The 19303-nt window shown below is 42.7% G+C and overlaps 1 protein-coding gene across 5 annotated transcripts; it reads right to left on the bottom strand.

Annotated features, from left to right (window-relative positions):
* Positions 1-2235: 2235 nt before the first annotated feature.
* slc6a4a (solute carrier family 6 member 4a) lies at positions 2236-18049 on the bottom strand. 5 transcript variants are annotated; one of them, XM_076282665.1, is made up of 15 exons: positions 17613-18049; positions 15515-15582; positions 12206-12794; positions 10892-11026; positions 10019-10241; positions 9158-9296; positions 8155-8289; positions 7955-8058; positions 7563-7690; positions 7236-7348; positions 6501-6632; positions 6061-6160; positions 5732-5832; positions 5217-5384; positions 2236-4135 (listed from the first exon to the last, which is right to left on the bottom strand). In XM_076282665.1, the coding sequence occupies exons 3-15, from the start codon at positions 12579-12581 to the stop codon at positions 4052-4054; spliced, it is 1938 nt and encodes a 645-aa protein (XP_076138780.1). In that variant the 5' UTR covers positions 12582-12794; positions 15515-15582; positions 17613-18049; the 3' UTR covers positions 2236-4051. The 5 variants fall into 5 exon arrangements, with proteins under 5 accessions (XP_076138780.1, XP_076138776.1, XP_076138778.1 ...); XM_076282661.1 differs by lacking the exons at positions 15515-15582; positions 17613-18049 and adding an exon at positions 14914-15025; XM_076282663.1 differs by lacking the exons at positions 15515-15582; positions 17613-18049 and adding an exon at positions 14908-15003.
* Positions 18050-19303: the final 1254 nt, after the last annotated feature.

Here is a 19303-nt window from a genome sequence, read left to right as displayed (position 1 = left end):
CAAATATAGAAAAAGGCTCTTCTGTGTGACCTGAAGTCTACTAACAGTTCATCACCAAAAAGAGTGAGGAGAGTGAAGTGTGGAAAAGGACCAAAAGTAAATAAAGAATAACAGAAAAATGATGGGCAAAGATGGGAGACAGATATGTGGGCATGCAGGAGATGCAAAGATGGAGGTGGCGGTGTGGTGTTTAATATAGATCTCCCCTGATACGACAGACAGAAGAACAGGAAGTTTCCATCAGTCAGGAGAGGGGGCCCATAGGAAATTGCCACAATAAAGTACACAGAAAAGGACGGGAGGGGGATACTACGTGACAGCCATGGCGACTGTGCCTGTCACAGTGTTGCCATGGCGACTGTGCCTGTCACAGTGTTGCTTATTCTCACACTCATCCCCCACAGTGTCACTTGATTCTCAGTTCAATTCTTCTTCAAGAGTATATTTCTCTTTTGTATTGTTTTCATAATAAAGTCCTCACCCAAATAAGCACTCTGTTTGTTGGGCCTCTGGTTTGCCATTTTAAATATTTGCTGCTTATCCAACAGGAGACAGATCTGCTTGAGTCTAGACCTCAAAATGAATAGGCAGATGTGTTTCTGAGGCCTACATGTTATCTGAGGCCGATAAGAGGGTCTTGTATGCAATGTTGTTTAGATGCTGAGAGAAAGGGGAGCTGAAACTCTACACTGTATGGGTTAGCCGTGTGCTTTGTGGACAGAGAACTTTGTGTACTCTGGTTCTGAGTTCAAGCATGGAGACAGGATTAAGCCTTGATGACAAACCCAGCAACGCTTGTTTCACAGTCCCCTGTATCATCACGTACACGCGCGCACACACACAGACACAGACAGACACACACACGCACAGGAAGAGAGAGAGAGAGACTTCTAATAGGATTATGTAACTTTAACAGGTGACTATGAGTTTATGATGCTGTGCTGTAAGTACTGAATGATCTTAGTGCAGTGGTAGAGGATTTGTATGTCAAAATGTTTGTATATATATATATATATATATGGACCCTTTCAAGAGAGTTCCATTATCAGCATCATAGTTGGCCCCACAAGACTTCCTTTTTAACATTCCATATGTTATCTTAATGCAGAGGAAGTAGATTGGGGCCCAAATAGAATGTTCAAGCATTGTTTTTGTTTTTATTGTTGAAAGGGTCTATACATATTGAATATTGAAGTGTATGCTGCTGGTGTCCTAGAATGTTTTGATAGAGGCTGTGGTGAAGGAACACAGGTCTATGCCAAAGGCCAAGATGGCTAGAAGATACATTATGGAAATCAAATACTCTATCAAATACACCCTCATATAACAGAATGAATCATATTTGAATGTTGCACTAAATAGATCATTAGGTAATAATTCGCTGTCATACAGAGGATAATGCTTATAAGTGTGGCGCCCTCATGTTCAAAGAATGTTATTCCAAGTCAAGGAAGTGGACTTAGTCATTCTTCATTGCGATTAAATACAGAAGCTCTGGTTACTAAATACTAATAAAACTCTCGAAACCCTGTCTGTTGTGGCTGTGTTGTGCGTCCGGATAACCATGGCCCCCAGCTGTCAGAAATAACGAGCCTGAGGTGTGGACATTTGCTCCGTAAACATTCGAGGAAGGCTGACTGCCGAAGTAAAGTGTGTGTGTGTGTGTGTGGGGGCAGAGAGGACAGGAGATGGGGCTCTAATCTTCTCAGGGTCTGTAGTTTATTATGCTATGAGTGAGCACTCAAACATCCTGTTCCTTAGAGAGAGATAGGGCAGCAAAATGTGAAACCCTATCCATCTATTTGTAATCTCTTTGCCATCATGATAATAAAAGCGGAGCTGGGGGGGGGGGGGGGGGGATAAATGGATGAATGGGAGATAGGGTCAAGGATTTCCCTGCTGCCTGAAAGTTGAAGGAAATTCTCATAGATTCAAGCGCATCTCACAAAGACAGTCTTTTCTTTTTCGATTTTGTGTGCTATTTACTTTCAGATTGTGGTCATTATGATCATGTGTGTCATTGTTATTTTGAATTACAGTATTAAGGACTAAAGTAAATGATGTTTGGTGTATCTAGCAAAATAGTGAAGATTTTCTATATAGGCCTAATTGTAAATCAAATGGCCACACTGAATATGCATTGTAACAGGCTGGGTTAATGCCAAACTTACAATCAGTACATTCTCAATAGAATTACAGTACAATCTCAATGAAAACAACACAAACACAGGCATATACTTATACTTCTCTTTTATTTGATATATATATCTTTATTCTATAACTTTTTTTTTTATTCCAATACAATCTTACGGACATCAACCAACAACAGGTTTCAGAGGTACAAGAGAAGAATTGACTTTACTGCAGTAACAGTGAATCCCGCTGAACAAGACAGAAGAGTGTCACAATGTCAAGGCACAAAAGAGAAGCACAATATAGCCACATCAGCGAGCATGCACACACTGACTACACACACTGTGGCTCCAGTCCTCCCAACCACCAAACGACACACAGCAGAAAGATTTAACAGTCTAACGAGGATTGTCACTCTCATCCTCGCTCCCTTTCTCTCTCTCTCTCTCTCTCTCTCACACACACACACATCACACACACACACACGCCAACACACACTCATGCACACACGCCAACACACACTCATGCACACATGCCAACACACACTCATGCACACTTAGAGAGACACAAACACACATTCTTCCTCTCTGTCAACTATCAGCACTCAGTAAAAGTTGAAAGGGGTTGACAGTTTTGATTACACAAAAATCTGCAAACTACAGTTGCACATTCCTTTACATACTATTTTCCAATCAAACACAACAAGACACTTTTTTTTAGGTGAAAAGTAAAAAAAAAGTGGTGATAGCTCTGAGGTCACTAAGGCCTCAATGTTGATGTGTTTGACAGTTGTACTGGATAACATTTTCAGGGTCCACCAAATGTTAGGAATGTGTGGATGGTAACTGAATACGCTCAGAGAAAATAATATAGACATAATTGTCAGCATTACATGAGTATATCAACTATGCAACTCAAAATATCAGCTCTTGAAATAAATACACATCTTATATAGACACACTGTACTTTAGTGTGAGATTATCACCATTATTGTTGCCCGACTTCTCTGGGCTGACTTTGAATGTTGATGCTCTCGTAAAGTAGGCTCAATAATGATACATGCCATGCTTGCATACACACACAGTCACACCTATCACTGATCGGTCTAAAAACTCTTGCTTTGAGAAGCTCTTCGCTGTTCTCCTGACATTCTAGCTAGGAAAGAAATGTCCCAAACGCAATCCAAAACCCTTACACGACTATGTCTATCCCGGCTTCCCTCATCAATAGCAGTCTGACCCTCGTTGAAGTAACATTTGGATATACCTGTATTTATATCAACAAAAATATCTCAATATTTGGCTTCATATAGAAAAGTAAGAGTTACCTGATTTTTTTTCTTCGAATGAATAAACGACCAGAATTAGTTTCTCTGTGAGACAGAAATAGGCTGAATGGTAACTGTAATGGGCATGACACACTACCTATGGATCAATGAAAGACTCAACTTCACCTAAGAAGATTCACCTGAAACTGAGATGAAACAAGTTGAGACTTGAAGTTTAAACATTAGGTTTACAAAATGTGCCACTCATGTCGAGACATCCAGAAGTGCAGATATGTACAAGATGTCTTGTGCTACGTCAGTTGTCAATATTCACTCACATTATACAGCTAGGAGGTGAAGTGAGTAATGCAACTCTATGGAAAAACACTGCAACAGGGGCTAGCGAATGGTCACAAGAAGAGGACGTAATGGGCAGCTGCAGTGTAATGGCCCCGAAATACCCCCCAGTCACCCACAGTGGAGTGCAGAGAGCTCCTCCCTGCCCCAAGCTGTGGGGAGTGGGGTCTGGAGAAGGACATGGGGCAGAGGGTGCAGACAGACATGGGAAGGGGCACTGGGAGAGGTCCCCCTCCCCCTCCAACCCCGCAGTTGTGCTACATGTCCAGCAGGGGGCGATGTGGTCCCGCGCACTCACACAGCGTTGGTGATGATGACGTCTCTGTGGGGGCCTCCGTCCACTCCTCCGACCTCAGGCGTGATGCCCTTCAGGAGCCGCTGAGAACAACAGACAGGACAGTAAAAAAGACGGACACTGGGAATCAGAGAAAATGACAGAAGACAAAGTGCAGTATCTACGAAAATTCCAAACTGAGAAAAACAGGATTGTTGTTTGTCTTTCACACTGTATTTTAGCAGATACTGTAAAATGAAAATCCCTGTATCTTCAGGAAATGTTTCAGAAGATTAATGAGATTTTGATAGATTGATCGGAGGATATGGCATTTTATATTAGTGTAAAAAAGTGCATTTCTCAAAAAATGCAGTTACTGCACTTTGGCTTTGTAGGGCAGAATAATGAAAGTAATGACAGGATATAAAAATTAAGTTAGTAGTGAATTTCAATTAAAGCAGGGATTCTTTTCAGGGGAGATCAGGTAAACGTATGGTGTATATGATGTAAACACTGTACAAACCCTCTCATTTTTATCGGTCTAACATTTCACCATGGCTGAGTTAGACAGCTGTGCTAAGCACAAGAGACCAGTGCCATATTCTTATGGGGCCCCATGACCGCATTCAGCACTGTATGTCCACGCCCTCAGTGTCAGTTCATCACACGCACACACATAGACACGCGCACACACACACACAAACACACAAAATACACACACACATGCTGACAGGTCCTCTCAGCATCCCTCACATCATTAGTGCAGGTACAAACAGCCGACCGCACCAGATGAAAACCCCCATCAAAGACACTTGTGGGAAATGGCAGGAGCATGATGGAGCTGGTGGAACCTTGTGGAACCGGAGTAAAGCTTACGTTTCACTTTCTTTTCAAAACAAGGCATGTGTGTGTGTGTGTGTTGTTTTCCCACTGATGAGTTGAGTCATGACAGTAGCCATGTGTTTACTGTAGTGGAGCTGTCTATGTTTGTGCAAGAGGCCACAGGCTTGTTGATCTTTCATCACCCCTACCTTGTCTCCTTCCCTAAGCCTGGTACACGGCGTGCTCTGGTGACTGGCCAAAACACTGACTTGCATGTGTGTGTTTGTGTCTGTGTGTGTGTGTGTGTGCGTGTGTGTGTCTGTCTGTCTGTGTGTGAGAGTGTGTTGGTGTATGCTATCTTACCTGTTTGAAGGTCCCTTTGGTGGTAAGCATGTGGTAAACCATGTATGCGGGCACACAGATGAACGAGGAGACGCCAATGCAGTAGCCAAGCACCGTGGTCCAGAAGGGATAGTGATAGTGGAACAGCGTCACTTCAGGAGGGAAGGCCAGAAAACTACCAATGATGAACTAGACAAAAGAGGGAGAAAAAAAACCACTATGACAGGTGTCATAGAACACCTACTTAACACTCAACAATCTATAAGGAGTCTAATTCTGCAGTATCCCCTTCTTCTCCTCTGTCTGTCTGTCTGTCTGTCTGTCTGTCTGTCTGTCTGTCTGTCTGTCTGTTCTTCTCTCTCTGTCTCTCCCACGTGGGAACCATACATGTGGGTGTAGGACAGACACGTTTTATATATATAAGCACATCTCATACACAGAGTAGTTTGCAGATAAAATGTAATAAAATAATAATAATAATAATAATAATAAAAACAAAAACAAAAAGTGTAGGTTGAGTCTGCTGCTTGACTCACCAGCAGGAAGCTGGGACAGATGGCCACCCAGCACAGCCTCCAAAACCGACCCGGGGCAAAGCCCAGCATCAGCTTCACATCACTGCAAAAACGAGTTGTTCCTACAAACACACACACACACACACACACACACACACACACACACACACACACACACACACACACACACACACACACACACACACAGTCGTACACACACGCACACACACGCACACACACGCACACACACGCACACACACACACACACACAAACAGACACAGTTTAAGCCGGTACATTTCCTGAAACGTATGCATAATGCTATTTAAAGACTAGGAGTCTCCATGTTTACCATAAAACCACGAAACAGCAATGACCTCCAGGAAGACCACAGTTATGACTGCTGGGCCAGTGGCATACTCCTCAAACAGCTTCACCACAAACGCCCCACCCTACAAACAAACAAGACAGATAAACACAGTACCCTCCACCATCACTGCCAATGCACTCCAGCAACACCTCAACAGTCAATACACAGCCCAGCAGTTATCTATACCATGTTCCTTTTCTATTGTCTTTTTCTTTTATTGTCATTGGACAGTGAAGAGTGGACAGGAAAAGGGAAATGGGCAGCGGGTTTGGCAAATAACTTCATGTCGGACGCAAACCAGGGCCCCCAGGGCACTGAAAATGACGCAACCGCTGCACTTCAACTCCCTCCCACACCAGATTCCTTATCGCTATGCAATTATGTTTAACAGTTAGTGGTGTTTGCGCCATGGAATCACTCACATAGGTCAGTGTGGAGATCGCGCCCAGGTAGCAGACACACACCAGGCCCAGCACGAACCACTCTCTCCTCTTGGCCAGGAGATGCGGGAACTCATCCAGCATGGCGGTGATCACCCCCTCCAGTCCGGCAAACTACTCCGCACACACAAACGGAGAGAGGGACGGGTCAGGTAAGGACAAAGATGGAGAGATGCATGCAAACATACAGTAAGAGCAGCGTTGAAGGAGGAAGAGGACGGGGGAGATGAGACATATAAATGACCAGGCGCTCACACACACACACACACACACAAAAGCTATTGGAAGACAAAAACACACACAACCACAACACCCAGCAAGACGCTATTGTTAGATAAGAGCTCCGTCATGGCCGGTGGAAACCATGGGAACACCATGAGGGAGAGATTAAGAGATTTCAAATGAAGGCCCAACAGTGATAGATATGGCAGAAGGGACTAATGACGGAGGACTAGCAGCGGGGCTCGTTTAATAGGGCCTTTTGACACAGCACAGCACCACATAGAGAGATGACAGGTAGAACACGCAGCACACTCGACACAGTCAACAGCTCAGCATCTGTGCAGGTGATTAGGTTGTGTGCGTTCATTAAAGTGTGAGTGGGTGTGTGTGTGTGTGTGTGTAGGCAGGAAAAGGGGGGATAGAGAGAGTGTGAGAAGCAGAAGGAGAGAGAAAGGGAGAGATGAAAGGACACGAGAGACGGAGATAGAGGCTGACCGTGCTGTCCAAGCCCAGCATGATGATCATGAGGAAGAAGATGATTGCGAAGAAAGTGGCCGCCGGCATATTCGCAATGGCCTCAGCGTATATGATGAACAGTAGACTCGGGCCTGCAAAAATCATTAGACTTCTTCAAGAACAGGTCAGGACTTCACAAACGAACAGGACTCTCCTCAGAAGTGAGGCACCCTGTCCAGGTTAGCCACAGTCAGTCAAAGAAGACAGAAAAGCCACTCAAAGTTAACCAGCTTAACCCGAAACCAAAAATGACCTTTTTAAAGTTTACAAGTAGAGCCAACTGGAACAGACATGCGGTTTTCCCACCTGCGTCCTTAGCAACGGTGCCCACGGCTTGGTGTCGCATCTCCGCCATGTAGCCCAGCACAGTGAAGATTACAAAGCCCGAGAGGAAACTGGTCAGACAGTTCACCGAGCTCGTCATCAGAGCATCTCTGTAGGAAACAGATACAGCGAGATACTGAACAAATCCAACAAACACATCAGCTTTGTCACTCTAGATAGATAGATACTTTATTGATCCCCAAGGGGAAATTCAAGATATATAGATATCACTTAACTACTGTGAAAATGAATTTGGAAGTTTGATATATGTACCATTACTGAAAATTACCATCTAACAATGCTTTTTCTAAGTCACAAAGGCAAATGATGGAATAATAACTGCAATAATAAATGTCACTTAAAATATTCCTCACTTGTAACAGTTGTTGTGAAATGGGTTATAGCTGGCAAAGGCCAGAAGCACACCAAAACCAGGGCCCAGGGAGAAGAAGATCTGCGCAGCAGCATCTATCCATATCTAACGGGCAGAAGACAATAGCACATGAACACAACTTTGAAACTGGAGAAGGTAAATCGATGAGCACTGTGGCTGTTGGATGATTTGGTGTCTCACCGAGGCGCAGAAAAGTTTCTCCCAGTCAGGCGTCAGGTAAAAGACCACACCTCTCCAGGCACCAGGGAGAGTGGCTCCTCGAATCAGCAGGATGAACAGAACCAAGTAGGGGAAGGTAGCCGTCACCCACACCACCTGAGAGGGAGAGGAACAGGAACATCAGTGAACAGTGTTCCAGTCTACACCTAAATTCACCTGGGATTCAGCGTTAAGGGCCGTTCACACCAAGAACGATAACTATAAAGATAACTATAAACAAATATCGTTCTTGTTAATATGAATGACGATGTTCACACATAAACTACAACGATAACAACATGAAGAACGATATCGTTGGGAATCACTTTCAGAGCGATTTTGAGAACGATAAAAATAATAGCTAGCTAAATAATAGCTAATAGCCAGTCAAAACCCATCACATTTTTTAACACAAGGAGAGACCTTGCTTATCGTTGGTCAGTGTGGACGCTTTTATCGTTATGATTATAGTTATCGTTATAGTTATCGTTTTTGGTGTGAATGGCCCTTTAGAGTTTCTCATGCAGCACTTGAGCAGCAATTTTCCCTACTTTTTTTATTTTATGATGCTTTAGTTAATTTTCATTTGTTAATAACATTGTTGTTTTGCCACTTTGAGTTGAATTGAATTATTTTATTTTTATTTTGTTTTCTCAACTTTATTCATATTTGATTGGCCTTTAAATGGCATATTATTGGGATTCTCCTATTTTATACCTTGAACTGTTTTTATCTGATAATTATTAATTATTTACCTTTTTCTCTTGTTGCCTACTATTTTAGTTGTAAATCACTTCTCTAATTGTAAAGCACTTCGGTTCAACATCTGTTGTTTAAAATGTGCTATGTAAAAACAACCGAATAACCCCAGATGCAATATTCCAATTCTACATTGCAAATTGCAACAAGACTTATTAAATAAAAAACAGCTTTACAATTCCATTGATCCAGTAGACTAGGTTTGAGCCTTCGCATAGCTGCACACCTTGCCTGAGGTCTTGACGCCCTTCCAGATGCTGAAGTAGACAACGGTGAAGATGAGGAGCAGGCAGAGGGCCAGTTGCCAACTCACAGAGCCCAGTTCATGCAGACCTGGAGAGCGGTGGACCTGCAGAACCTGCCTCCTGACGGAGGGAAAGAGAGAGAGAGAGGGGGAGAGAGAGAGAGAGAGAGAGAGTGAGAGAGGGGGAGAGTGAGAGAGATGGATGAAGGAAAGAATAGAGTTAAAAAAGTGAGTAAGTGAGAGCATGGTTGTAACTACTGAGAGAGGAGTCAGTGCAGTGATACAAAAACATGGGTTTCCATAGACAGCATGTGTCTGTAATCCAGAAAGAAATAAGTGACACAAAGACATGTTTGGCTGGGTGGTGGTGGGTTTTGAGGCGTTCACACAGACAGCCATTTAACAGACGGCGGAATTTAGAAAAAACAAGATTCCTGAGGCAAACAGGAAATTCGGCTGGCAGACAGACAAAGAGGAGCTCTTCAGTTAGTCCAGGGTCTTATACGCAGGATAAACTTGAGCAAAGCCCCCCAAATCCGTTGTAAAATCACTGATAGGAACAGACAGACAAGCAGACAAAACAGGACAAGGGGTTGTGCTCACATTCATCTTTACTGTCCACCCCATTTCTCGTACATAGCGAAGGTCCAGCATAGGCAGCAGAACGCCTAAAATAGTCTTATCTCTCTCCATTCCTCTACAAAGGATCTCCTTTTCCTCAGAACACTGGGGACACTGTTCCGTCTTACACACACGCAGTGGTCCCTGGGCCTTCTAGACCTTTCTCTGACTGTTTCTCTTGCCTGTAACCTGACTTGGGCTAATTCACTTACATGCACTTACGTATAGAACTCCTCGGCGGGGGAGGTGGAGGAGTTGGTCCAGGACACGTTCAGGTCGGTGGACAGGTAGTGGGTGCAGTTGACGGTGTTCCAGGGGTTCGTGCAGGTGGTCCAGGGCAGGGTGGCTCGGAAGGAGGAGAGGAGGTAGTACAGAGCCCAGGCCATCACGGTGTTGTAGTAGAAGGCGATGTACAGGGCAATGATGCAGATGGCAAATCCTATGCCTGAGAGAGGGAGAGATGGAGTAAGAGAGGGAGAGGGAAAGAGAGAGAGAGAGAGAGAAAGGGAAAACGGGAGGCACAACAGAGAGGGAGTGTGAGTGATGGAAAATGGAAAAGTAACACCGAGGCATCACTCAAGGCCTTATTCCGTTTCAAGCTCATTCAAGTTGGAAAATAAAGTGGATGGATGACATTTAAAAACTCGGATTTCTTCACATGAAAAGACAGGTTTTTACGAGAGCCTGGCATTTTAATGGCAAATGTGATGATTTCCATAACAGAGAGATGCTCCACATTACGGGCTATCAACAAAGAAGTGCCATTCTATAGGGCACACAGGCGGGTCAGGAGGGCCACTCTATCAGTTTGTCTCCCTTTAACTCAAGTCCCTGGAAAAGCCCTTCCCCTGCCCCTGGCATGCCACTCACATGTCAGTCAGTCAGTCTGGAGCTGTCTGTCCATCTGTCAGTAAGTCTGGAGCGGTCTGTCCATCTGTCAGTCAGTCCGGAGCGCTCTGTCCGTCTTTCTGTCTGTCTGTTGGTCTGTCTGTCTGTCTGACTGTCAGCCAGTCTGGAGCTGTCTGTCTGTCAATGAATCTGGAGATGTCTGTCTCTCTCTCTCTCTCTCTCTGAAGCAGAGTCTGTGTATCTCACCCTTGAAGATGGGGCATATGTGTTTCCAGATGGAGATGCAGCCGCTGCGGTGGAACTGACCCAGGGCCAGCTCCATGTAGAAGAGCGGCACGCCCCCAAACACCGCCATCAGCAGGTAGGGCAGGAGGAACGCACCTGAGGATGAGGACAAGGATTAAGGTTTAGAGGTGAACCATCATTTCAAACCTGTTGAAGGCATTGTTAAAAAAAAAACTAAAATATTCAGAGTGGAGCGAATAATCAGTATCTATCTAACCATTTCTTTTGAAGTCACATAACTTTTTTTCAGTTTGACTGATTATAAAAATGTTTAATGATTATTAAAAAATGATTATATAATAATAATAATAATAATAATAATAATATGTATTAAAAGTTAAAATTAAAGTTGACTGGTATTTACCAGAGACTTTTTCCCCCCAAAGTGACATAGACTAACAACAGGTTCTGGAATCAGGCAGTGACGTTACCACTGCTCCACCATGCCCACACTTTTCATTTACAACTTGCATACAGATGCATGCTTCAAATGAAAGGTAAATGGCCATGGAAAAGGCAGCTGTACTCCAGACAACACTGTATGTAAATGTGAATCTACTTTTGCACTTTTGACATGAAAGCAAAGATAACAGTTGATTGCGCACCTAGGAGACAGGTTATTAAAGCCTAAGAAAGAAATTGCAGTCAGACTCATGAAACCCACAATTAATAGTGCTGGTAGTATCAACTTTGTGTGTGTGTGAATGTGTGAATGTGTGTGTGTGTGTGTGTGTGTGTGTGTGTGTGTGTGTGTGTGTGTGTGTGTGAATGTGTGGTGTGTGTGTTTTGCCTTTCATCCCTCTCTGTTCGTGGGGTGAGACAGGAAATTGAAAAGGTTTTATTATTGCAAATTCAATAAAAGAAATCCATACGGCCATCGGTATCAGTTCCAGAGATTGTGCGGTAACAAGAGGCAGAACACGGCAAAATCCCTCTGTAAACACTGTTTGTTTGCTCTGTGTCTTTGCAACATTTTTACCACCCATTAAAAACACAAACTCTGTGCTTAATTTGGTGCTTAATGATAGTGGTGTTAGTGTTGGCAAAATATGAACGGTCATCTTATCTGTGCTTTTTACAATTTTGCGTAGTGGGAGCCAATAGTAAATGTTTACATAATGTGAAATGTGTACGTACGAAATGTATAATCAAAATGCATGATAAAGGCATAAAAAGTGTGTTGAGTGAGTCATGTAAACTATATTCCTCGTGCACTGGGAGAATATACTGTGAAACACAGAGTGCCTGTTGTGACAAACACCCCTAAAGCCTCACCTCCTCCATTCTGGTAACAGATGTATGGAAACCGCCAGACGTTGCCCAGATCGACGGCATATCCAATCACAGACAGCAGAAAATCCATCTTCTTGCTCCATGTCTCACGGGGCGGGTCCAGACTGGTCTGTTGGACCACCAGGGTTCGGAGAGGCCCAGGGCCGGGGACCCAGTTCCCCTGGCTCGTGTGTCCCTCCCTCGGGCTCTGGGGCGAGGTGCTTGGGTACCCGTTGGAGACCTGCGCTGGGCCCGAGTTGACCTTCTGACCTTTCTCAGCGGCATTGTCTCCCATAAGGAGTCCGTTCTCCTGTGATCCCTCGGGTTTGTCCTTTTCTCCCTCGTTTTCCATGCTCATCATGGACTGCTTCATCTCCATGGCGACGGCGGCTGTTAGGGTGTGGGTGACGGCGACGCTGGTGGACCTCTGGAACTCTGGGATGTGGCGCCCATCAGGGGAAGAGGAGTATGGGGAAGAAAACTCGGTGCGAATGGAGCAGGACTGCACTGGGTTTTATAGATAGAAGCACTGGAGGAGCTGGCTCCGACTCCCAACTTAACAAGCTCAGGTGGAAAAACAGCTTGTGCTTGGCTGCAGAACAAGGATCAAAAATCCTGAGGTCACCCTCAAATTCATTTAATTGTATTTGCAAGTTTTACCAAACTCATAGACATGGTAACCCTTGTTGAGTTTCACAATTGTTCTTTTCTGAGATGTGCAGATTAAGATGTGCATACAGTATACAGGTCACTGACTGTATTCTTTTTGTATGATACAAATGCTGTATGATACGACCTGATTGGTTCCCTGTAAAGGGTTAACATCATAAAACTGTAAGTGAAATATATTCAGGCCCCAGCAAAATTACACCTGGGGGAAATGCCAGAGAGTATTTATTTAATTTATTTTAGCCAACAATGTAGCTGTTGCTGAGACTGTAAGACATTTTTTAAAATCCCCTAAACAAATACATCAGAGACAATACCTACCCTTGGCCCCAAAATCAAGTCCTAACATGGTTTGATAGAAAAGCGTGAAGAGGTTTCAATTGCAAAACTGTTCTTTTCTCAATGATGCGTATGTTGGCAATAACTTCAGTATACCGAATACATCTGTTTATGTTAAGTTTATACACGTTTTTTTTTTAAATATAAGTTGATATACATATTCACTTACAGAGTTAAAAACGGAGTTTTCCTATATTAAATTATATCCAGACCCAATGAACCACATAAAATGAGTAATTATTAACATTTTTGGAGTAATCATTGGTATATGCTTATACGTTTCCTACTTTGTCTCAAATAGGCCAAGATTTTTTTTTAATAGAAAGTAGGCTATAGTTGAGTTTCCATCTGATCATTACGAAGCACCTTACTCATTCTGCGGAGCTGTTATTAATTATGTGCTGGAAAACGGCAAATGGCGCTCATAAAAATGTAAATTCACTGAGGAGGGCGCACCAATTCTTGAATTTTTCATAGATTAGGTTAACTCTCCAAATAGGCGAGCATGACGGGCGAGTGAGCGCAGGTATGCCAAATTATTTGCTCCGACATATTTATCAAATTTGATCTTGGATAACTGCCTGCTTTTAACTTGCTTCAATGGGGAACACCTAATTAAATCCAACAATTATTCCAACAGTGATGTTGCATTCGCGTCACTGCGCACATTTTGCACGTCTCTAAAAAGTATGCCACCTGGTTAAGGATGATAAAGCAAACAATAAAATAAGTCGTCTGACCTTTTCTTCAGTTAGTTTTTAAATCGCTTTCTTTTGTGAAGCATACACGTTGCCCTCAAATAGTTAATTAATAATATTTAAAAAATTAATCCCGCATAAAAAACGCGATTTTCGAGAGTAAGACCTCTCGAACGCCTCCATGTCCTTGTTATTATTAATGTTTTACAGAGACTAATTAACACGGAAACTGCTGTAAATATGCAGGGAATGTAATTATCTTTATTAAGTAATTATTGGGGATTGCCTCTCATTTCACAGAGTAATTCCAACCGCGCGTTTTGCATAATGGTTCACCTTAATAATGCTCTCAAGAGCAGAGCAGTCAAAGTCAGAGCACCTTTTCTATTATCAGAGCCAATAATAGCCATGTAAATGGACGCAGGGTATCAACAATCACCACTGAAATAACAAACTTAAAGCTGGAAATAACTTAAGATTATTAGTATTTTCTCTTCCTGTAACTAAGCGATTCTAACGCCTTCAAAGAGAAACAGGTGGCATAACTTACGTCTTGCAAACATCGGAGCATCAGATACAAACGTGTAGCCCGACTTTCTGCTGAAGAAAATGCATGTTGCCTGCCTGGAATCTGCCTGGCAAAGGAGTCAGTTTTTACGGTTTTCTTACGAGCCAAACCTATTTCTTCAACAAGTAACTGCTCAGCTAAAGAGAGGTGAAGTGTTTGGGACAAGCAAATCCACTTCTCCTGGGGGAACCATAACATCTGAACTTCAGGGTACATTTTTACACTATTCTGCAACACAACTGATAAGTGCACACAAGAGCATGGCTTTGACCAAATGCTAAAGGTTATCAAACTAAATAAATACTCTCTTTTTCTCACACGATACACAAGTTGAGCATATTGAGTGAAAACACAAGGCAACATAAGAAAGAGAGAGAACCATCACCCATGCATGCACAGACCTGCTAATTTGGAAAAAAAAAGAGACATACACTCACCACCCCCTGTGCAACCCTACTACCATGCAGGCATTCAGAAACGGTGTGGGGTCTGTGACAAGGTGGTACCACTGTCGCTCACTGCCTAGAAGCAGACACTCCCCCCTACACCCAGACAGGCACTAGCTTCAGTCTCCCTATCCCTCCTCATATTTACATAACAGCCTCTATACATTGTCTTGTGGTCTCCAGTTGTATGTTTTTTTTCATGTGCATGGGACTCCAGACTCTGAGTCCACATGGACAACAGAATTTTGATTGATTTGTTTTGTTTTGATAACAGTCAGAGCCTCTGTGTTTTATAGTGAATATGACCACAGTATTTTTACTGCTCAAATAAAACCAGGACAGACTGGGCAAATTCTTAATACAATTATTTATGAAACTAAATTCTTCATAAAAGTAATTTACATTAAATGAGCTGAACTTTTCATTACTTGCCATATCAAAGACATTATTATACAGTTTATAAAGACTCACTGCCTTTTTAGCCATCTGAGTCTGTCCTAAAACGGACATGTCAGAATATTCAAACACACTGAGACAGGTTATTATTATCATTAAAAGGGTAAGGCTGTTTTTTGTATTAAGAGAAAAGTACCTCTATCTCTCATCAACAGTATTCTTTAAACTGATGTACAAACTGGTGCACCATTCCATATGGCCCATCTGCAATAAAGACAATACATTTTGATTATCACAAATCAGATTATTACACCTTCTAGCAAAGGTGGACCAGGAGGCTGCAGTAACCACCAAACAGCTCCTTAGTTATGAATTTCCATATAAGGAAATAAAATTTCAACTCGTACAGTATGTCGAACATTTACATGTTGTCTAATCTCTTGATTTCCATCACTAAAAATAACAAAGTCACAGTGGAGGCAAATTTATTTCTCACAGACGTAGGAAAAGACCTTATCCCTAAGGGAAGTTGACACCCGTTTCACACACATTTCAAGACAAAACAACCAATTGATCATGTGTTTTAAGCAAGTCATATTCACTGCCAGCGTTGCCAATTTCTGACATAATTGCAGGTACAGTACTTGTTCTAAAAGCCAAATCTTTCAGGCCTAGACTATGAACTTTTGACAATCTAGAGATTATGAACTTACATCTGAAGAATAAATCTGACATTTGCCCATATTTCCACCACGAACTGGCAGATTCCTGGATGGGTAGCACAGACTATAAATCCATGTTCTGTAAATCTCAATAGACTAACCCTCAACATTCAGAAGTTAGCTATAGACAGCCTGAAAAGTACACAAATGAAATATGTATAGTGTGAGATACAGCACTGACAGGCTCCACAGAGATATCCTTTTTTCCTTCAGCAGGAAGGACATTCAGTGCAAATGATTGGAGACCAATGATGACTGCATACTGAAAGAAATGCTTGTCAAGAGTAGGCAGAGTTGTATAAAGTATCCCAAACCCACACTTAAGTAGTACAGATATTTGATCAGAAAATTAATCTATAAGCATCCCACTTAAGTAAAGTCTTAAAGTATCTATTATTTACAGTGCTTTTAAGTTACTTAAAGTATACTTAAAATTATGGCAAGTAGCCCATTATAAAACATACTGAAGTACTGAAAAAGAAAAAGAAAGAAAGAAAAAGCAGTCAGAACTTTAGATAAGCTAAGTTCATACAGCACCTTAAAACGTGGTGCCTACAATTCATACACAATATCTTCGAAGGCTGAACAAAGGTATGGCTGCAATTAATTTTTCACTGCTGCTTCCTTTTATAGGCCCATAATGAAGTTTATCCAACATGTTTAGAAAGGCAGCTACATCACACTCCATAAACACACTTTGAAAGCCTAAACAAAAGTGCTATTAATGCAAGCAAGCAGTTAGAATTGTAATTGAATTCAGCTCCTTACAACAGCCTACATAGGCCTTGGTGTGCTATGTCTTAGCTATATTTGCTAGGCCTAATCTCTGTCACTATGTCTTCATTCATTGCTGTGTCCCGTAGTGACATAAGGTCAGCAAATAGCCAACATGCTGAATGGGAACTTTGGTTTTGTTTTCATTAGCACATTATTTTAGCCTACTTTGTACTTAATGCTGCTAATGAAAATGTATTGTTGTAAAAGTATACTGTACATTTCATTTAAAAAATGCAGTAAAGTAAAAGTAAAAGGAAAAATACAGATGATCCCCATTCACAGTTACTTTATATTTCTGAGAGTAGGTTTTGAAGAGCAAAGAAATAGGGTGTAGGGAATGTTCCTCAAAGTAAGTACTTCCACAAAGTAACCTCCACTTTCCAGCGGTCAGTTATTCCCACAATACATTTGGTTTCATATGTACAGATGGTCAATAAGTGCAACTAAGCGCCCTCTGGCAGTCCAGAGGTGAACTGCAGTCGTTTGGTCATCAAGCAAGGACTGTGCTGGGATTAAGTGAGCGACCCCAAAACAGAACAAATGGTCAAAGAAGCAGAACAAAAAGTTCAGGGCAAAAAGTGCAGCACTACATAAACAACCCTAACACTGCTTCTAATGATCTCAGTTCCCTGCTTGTGTTGAAGAATGTGGATTATTTATCTCACATCCCTGCTTTCCTGCCTCAATTTCTGGCCATGTCTGTGTTAAAAAAGCACAATTCTGCCAACACGTCACCTCATCAAAGTCGGAGATACTGTGACTGGAAGTCTTTAAGAACAGAAATGGACGCCTTACCTTGGAGTTGCACGGACCAATTCCACAGCAATAAAGTCAGTCAGATTACCAAAGCCATACAAAAGCCGAGTGAGGAAGCTGGGCCCCAAGTAGACAGGCACCCCCAACAGGGACAAGCTCATTCTGAGTGTCCCTCAGCCTCCCTGGTCCTATATCCAAGCACACACACACACACAAACATCCAAAGCATTTGCAGACGCCAAGTTCCATTGCTTCTTATTCCAAACTCCTATTTTCAGCAAGCCTGATTACCAGGACTGTTTTCCAAGTCCCATGCGACTAACCACGTGTGTTGCTGCTGCTAATAACCAACCTCAGTCATATTGTTGGCTGTTTTGGTGGCTGGTTGCGTGCATCTCCTAACAGGATGGTGACGTTTAGAATCTTTATGAATGCCCTCGCATACAGATAAACTGACCCCAGCCATCAAACAAAATTATTTTCATTGTCTTTGGACTTTGGTCTCTAACTTGCAGTCGCACACCCTTGTAAACACACTTTCACATACACAGACACATGCAGTTACTCACAATAGCCCTTTCTCTTGCACAAACAGAACAGCAGGCTCTTACACTTACATCAGGGAGCCCTGATTCGCTCCAATCTGTCTCAGCTAGGCAGGCTAATCCCCAACAAGCACCAAGGAGGTGAGCCGAAGGAGGGGAGGAGAGAGGTAAGTCTAAAAGAGAAAGACCATTCATTCATGTTGGAAAAAGAGGTCAGACTCAAGAAAAATAACTGAAGGTGAAACATTCCATAAACAAACAAAAAAAATAAATCATAGTTTCTTTCTGGTATTCAAGACAAAAGTCTTGAGGTTGAGTTGGGGAAAGTGGGCAACCAACTATCAAATTACAGAACCTTCTGAAGGTTCTCAGATAGAAAGATGTTGAGGTCAGTCCTGACCTGACCCTACCGGAGGAAGCACCAAACACCAAAGTGTTTTAGCCGTCCTCTCTGATACTTACCACTTCCTGTTTCTCAGGGCTGCTGCCAAAAAGGTCCAGTATCCCTAAGCCCCCTTGAAACATCGGGATCCCAGGGCTTAAGCCCACTCCCCCTCTCGAAGCCTAGATGCTACAGCTGTAGCACAACCATGCCACACTACATTATTCACTATACAAGTGAATATCCCACTCCCAGATTTGAGTGGAGTAGAGTCTGAAGTGCAGATGCAATCACATCCCATGGTGACTCAATTTCCCACTTGATTTTCATTTGCACTGATCATGCAATGCTTCAGTTGGTGTTGCTCATGCATAGAGGGAGATAGCGGGTGCGTGCCTCATCGTCCGACTTCTTAAGGATCCCTATGACAAATCATTCAAGGAATAAGGAGGGCCTCATTCTGTAGGGGTCAGTGGGAGGTATATTAGTAATGCACTCATATGTGGCAGGGACTGTCATTTATAAACAGTGTAGCTGGAGAGGCTCCAGACGCACAAATCAAATTACCAAGATCAACACAACACACGACTTTCGCCGGGAAAACAAATGAAGAGCGGGCGGGGATCCTACGTGGGTGCCGTCTGCCCATATTCAATCAACACAAGCTTGGATTTCTCAAACATGGAAGTGGGGGTGTGTGAGCTGAGCATACTGTAGCAGATGAAACAACTCGCAGTGGACTACAAATAGAAAGAATAGAAAAAGGAGCGAGACACCACCTCCGCCTTGCTCCGTTGTACACA

Source organism: Alosa pseudoharengus, unplaced genomic scaffold (assembly GCF_046254945.1).
Source record: "Alosa pseudoharengus isolate Yale_2024_CS ecotype anadromous, Long Island Sound unplaced genomic scaffold, YU_APseudo_1.1 YU_APseudo_1.1_scf_13, whole genome shotgun sequence".
Lineage (NCBI taxonomy): Eukaryota > Metazoa > Chordata > Actinopteri > Clupeiformes > Clupeidae > Alosa > Alosa pseudoharengus.
Note: the sequence above shows the minus strand (reverse complement) of the source record. Positions and strands in the feature narration are given on the sequence as shown.

What these genes read in the sequence shown, in the direction of transcription:
- slc6a4a (XM_076282665.1), bottom strand. Translation starts at nt 12,581, where the DNA reads ATGGAGATGAAGCAGTCCATGATGAGCATGGAAAACGAGGGAGAAAAG. An exon ending in CATATGCCCCATCTTCAAGG is followed by an intron (nt 10,242 to 10,891) that starts GTGAGATACACA and finishes TCCCTCTCTCAG; the next exon opens with GCATAGGATTTGCCATCTGC. An exon ending in GCGTCAAGACCTCAGGCAAG is followed by an intron (nt 8,290 to 9,157) that starts GTGTGCAGCTAT and finishes TCTCCCTCTCAG; the next exon opens with GTGGTGTGGGTGACGGCTAC.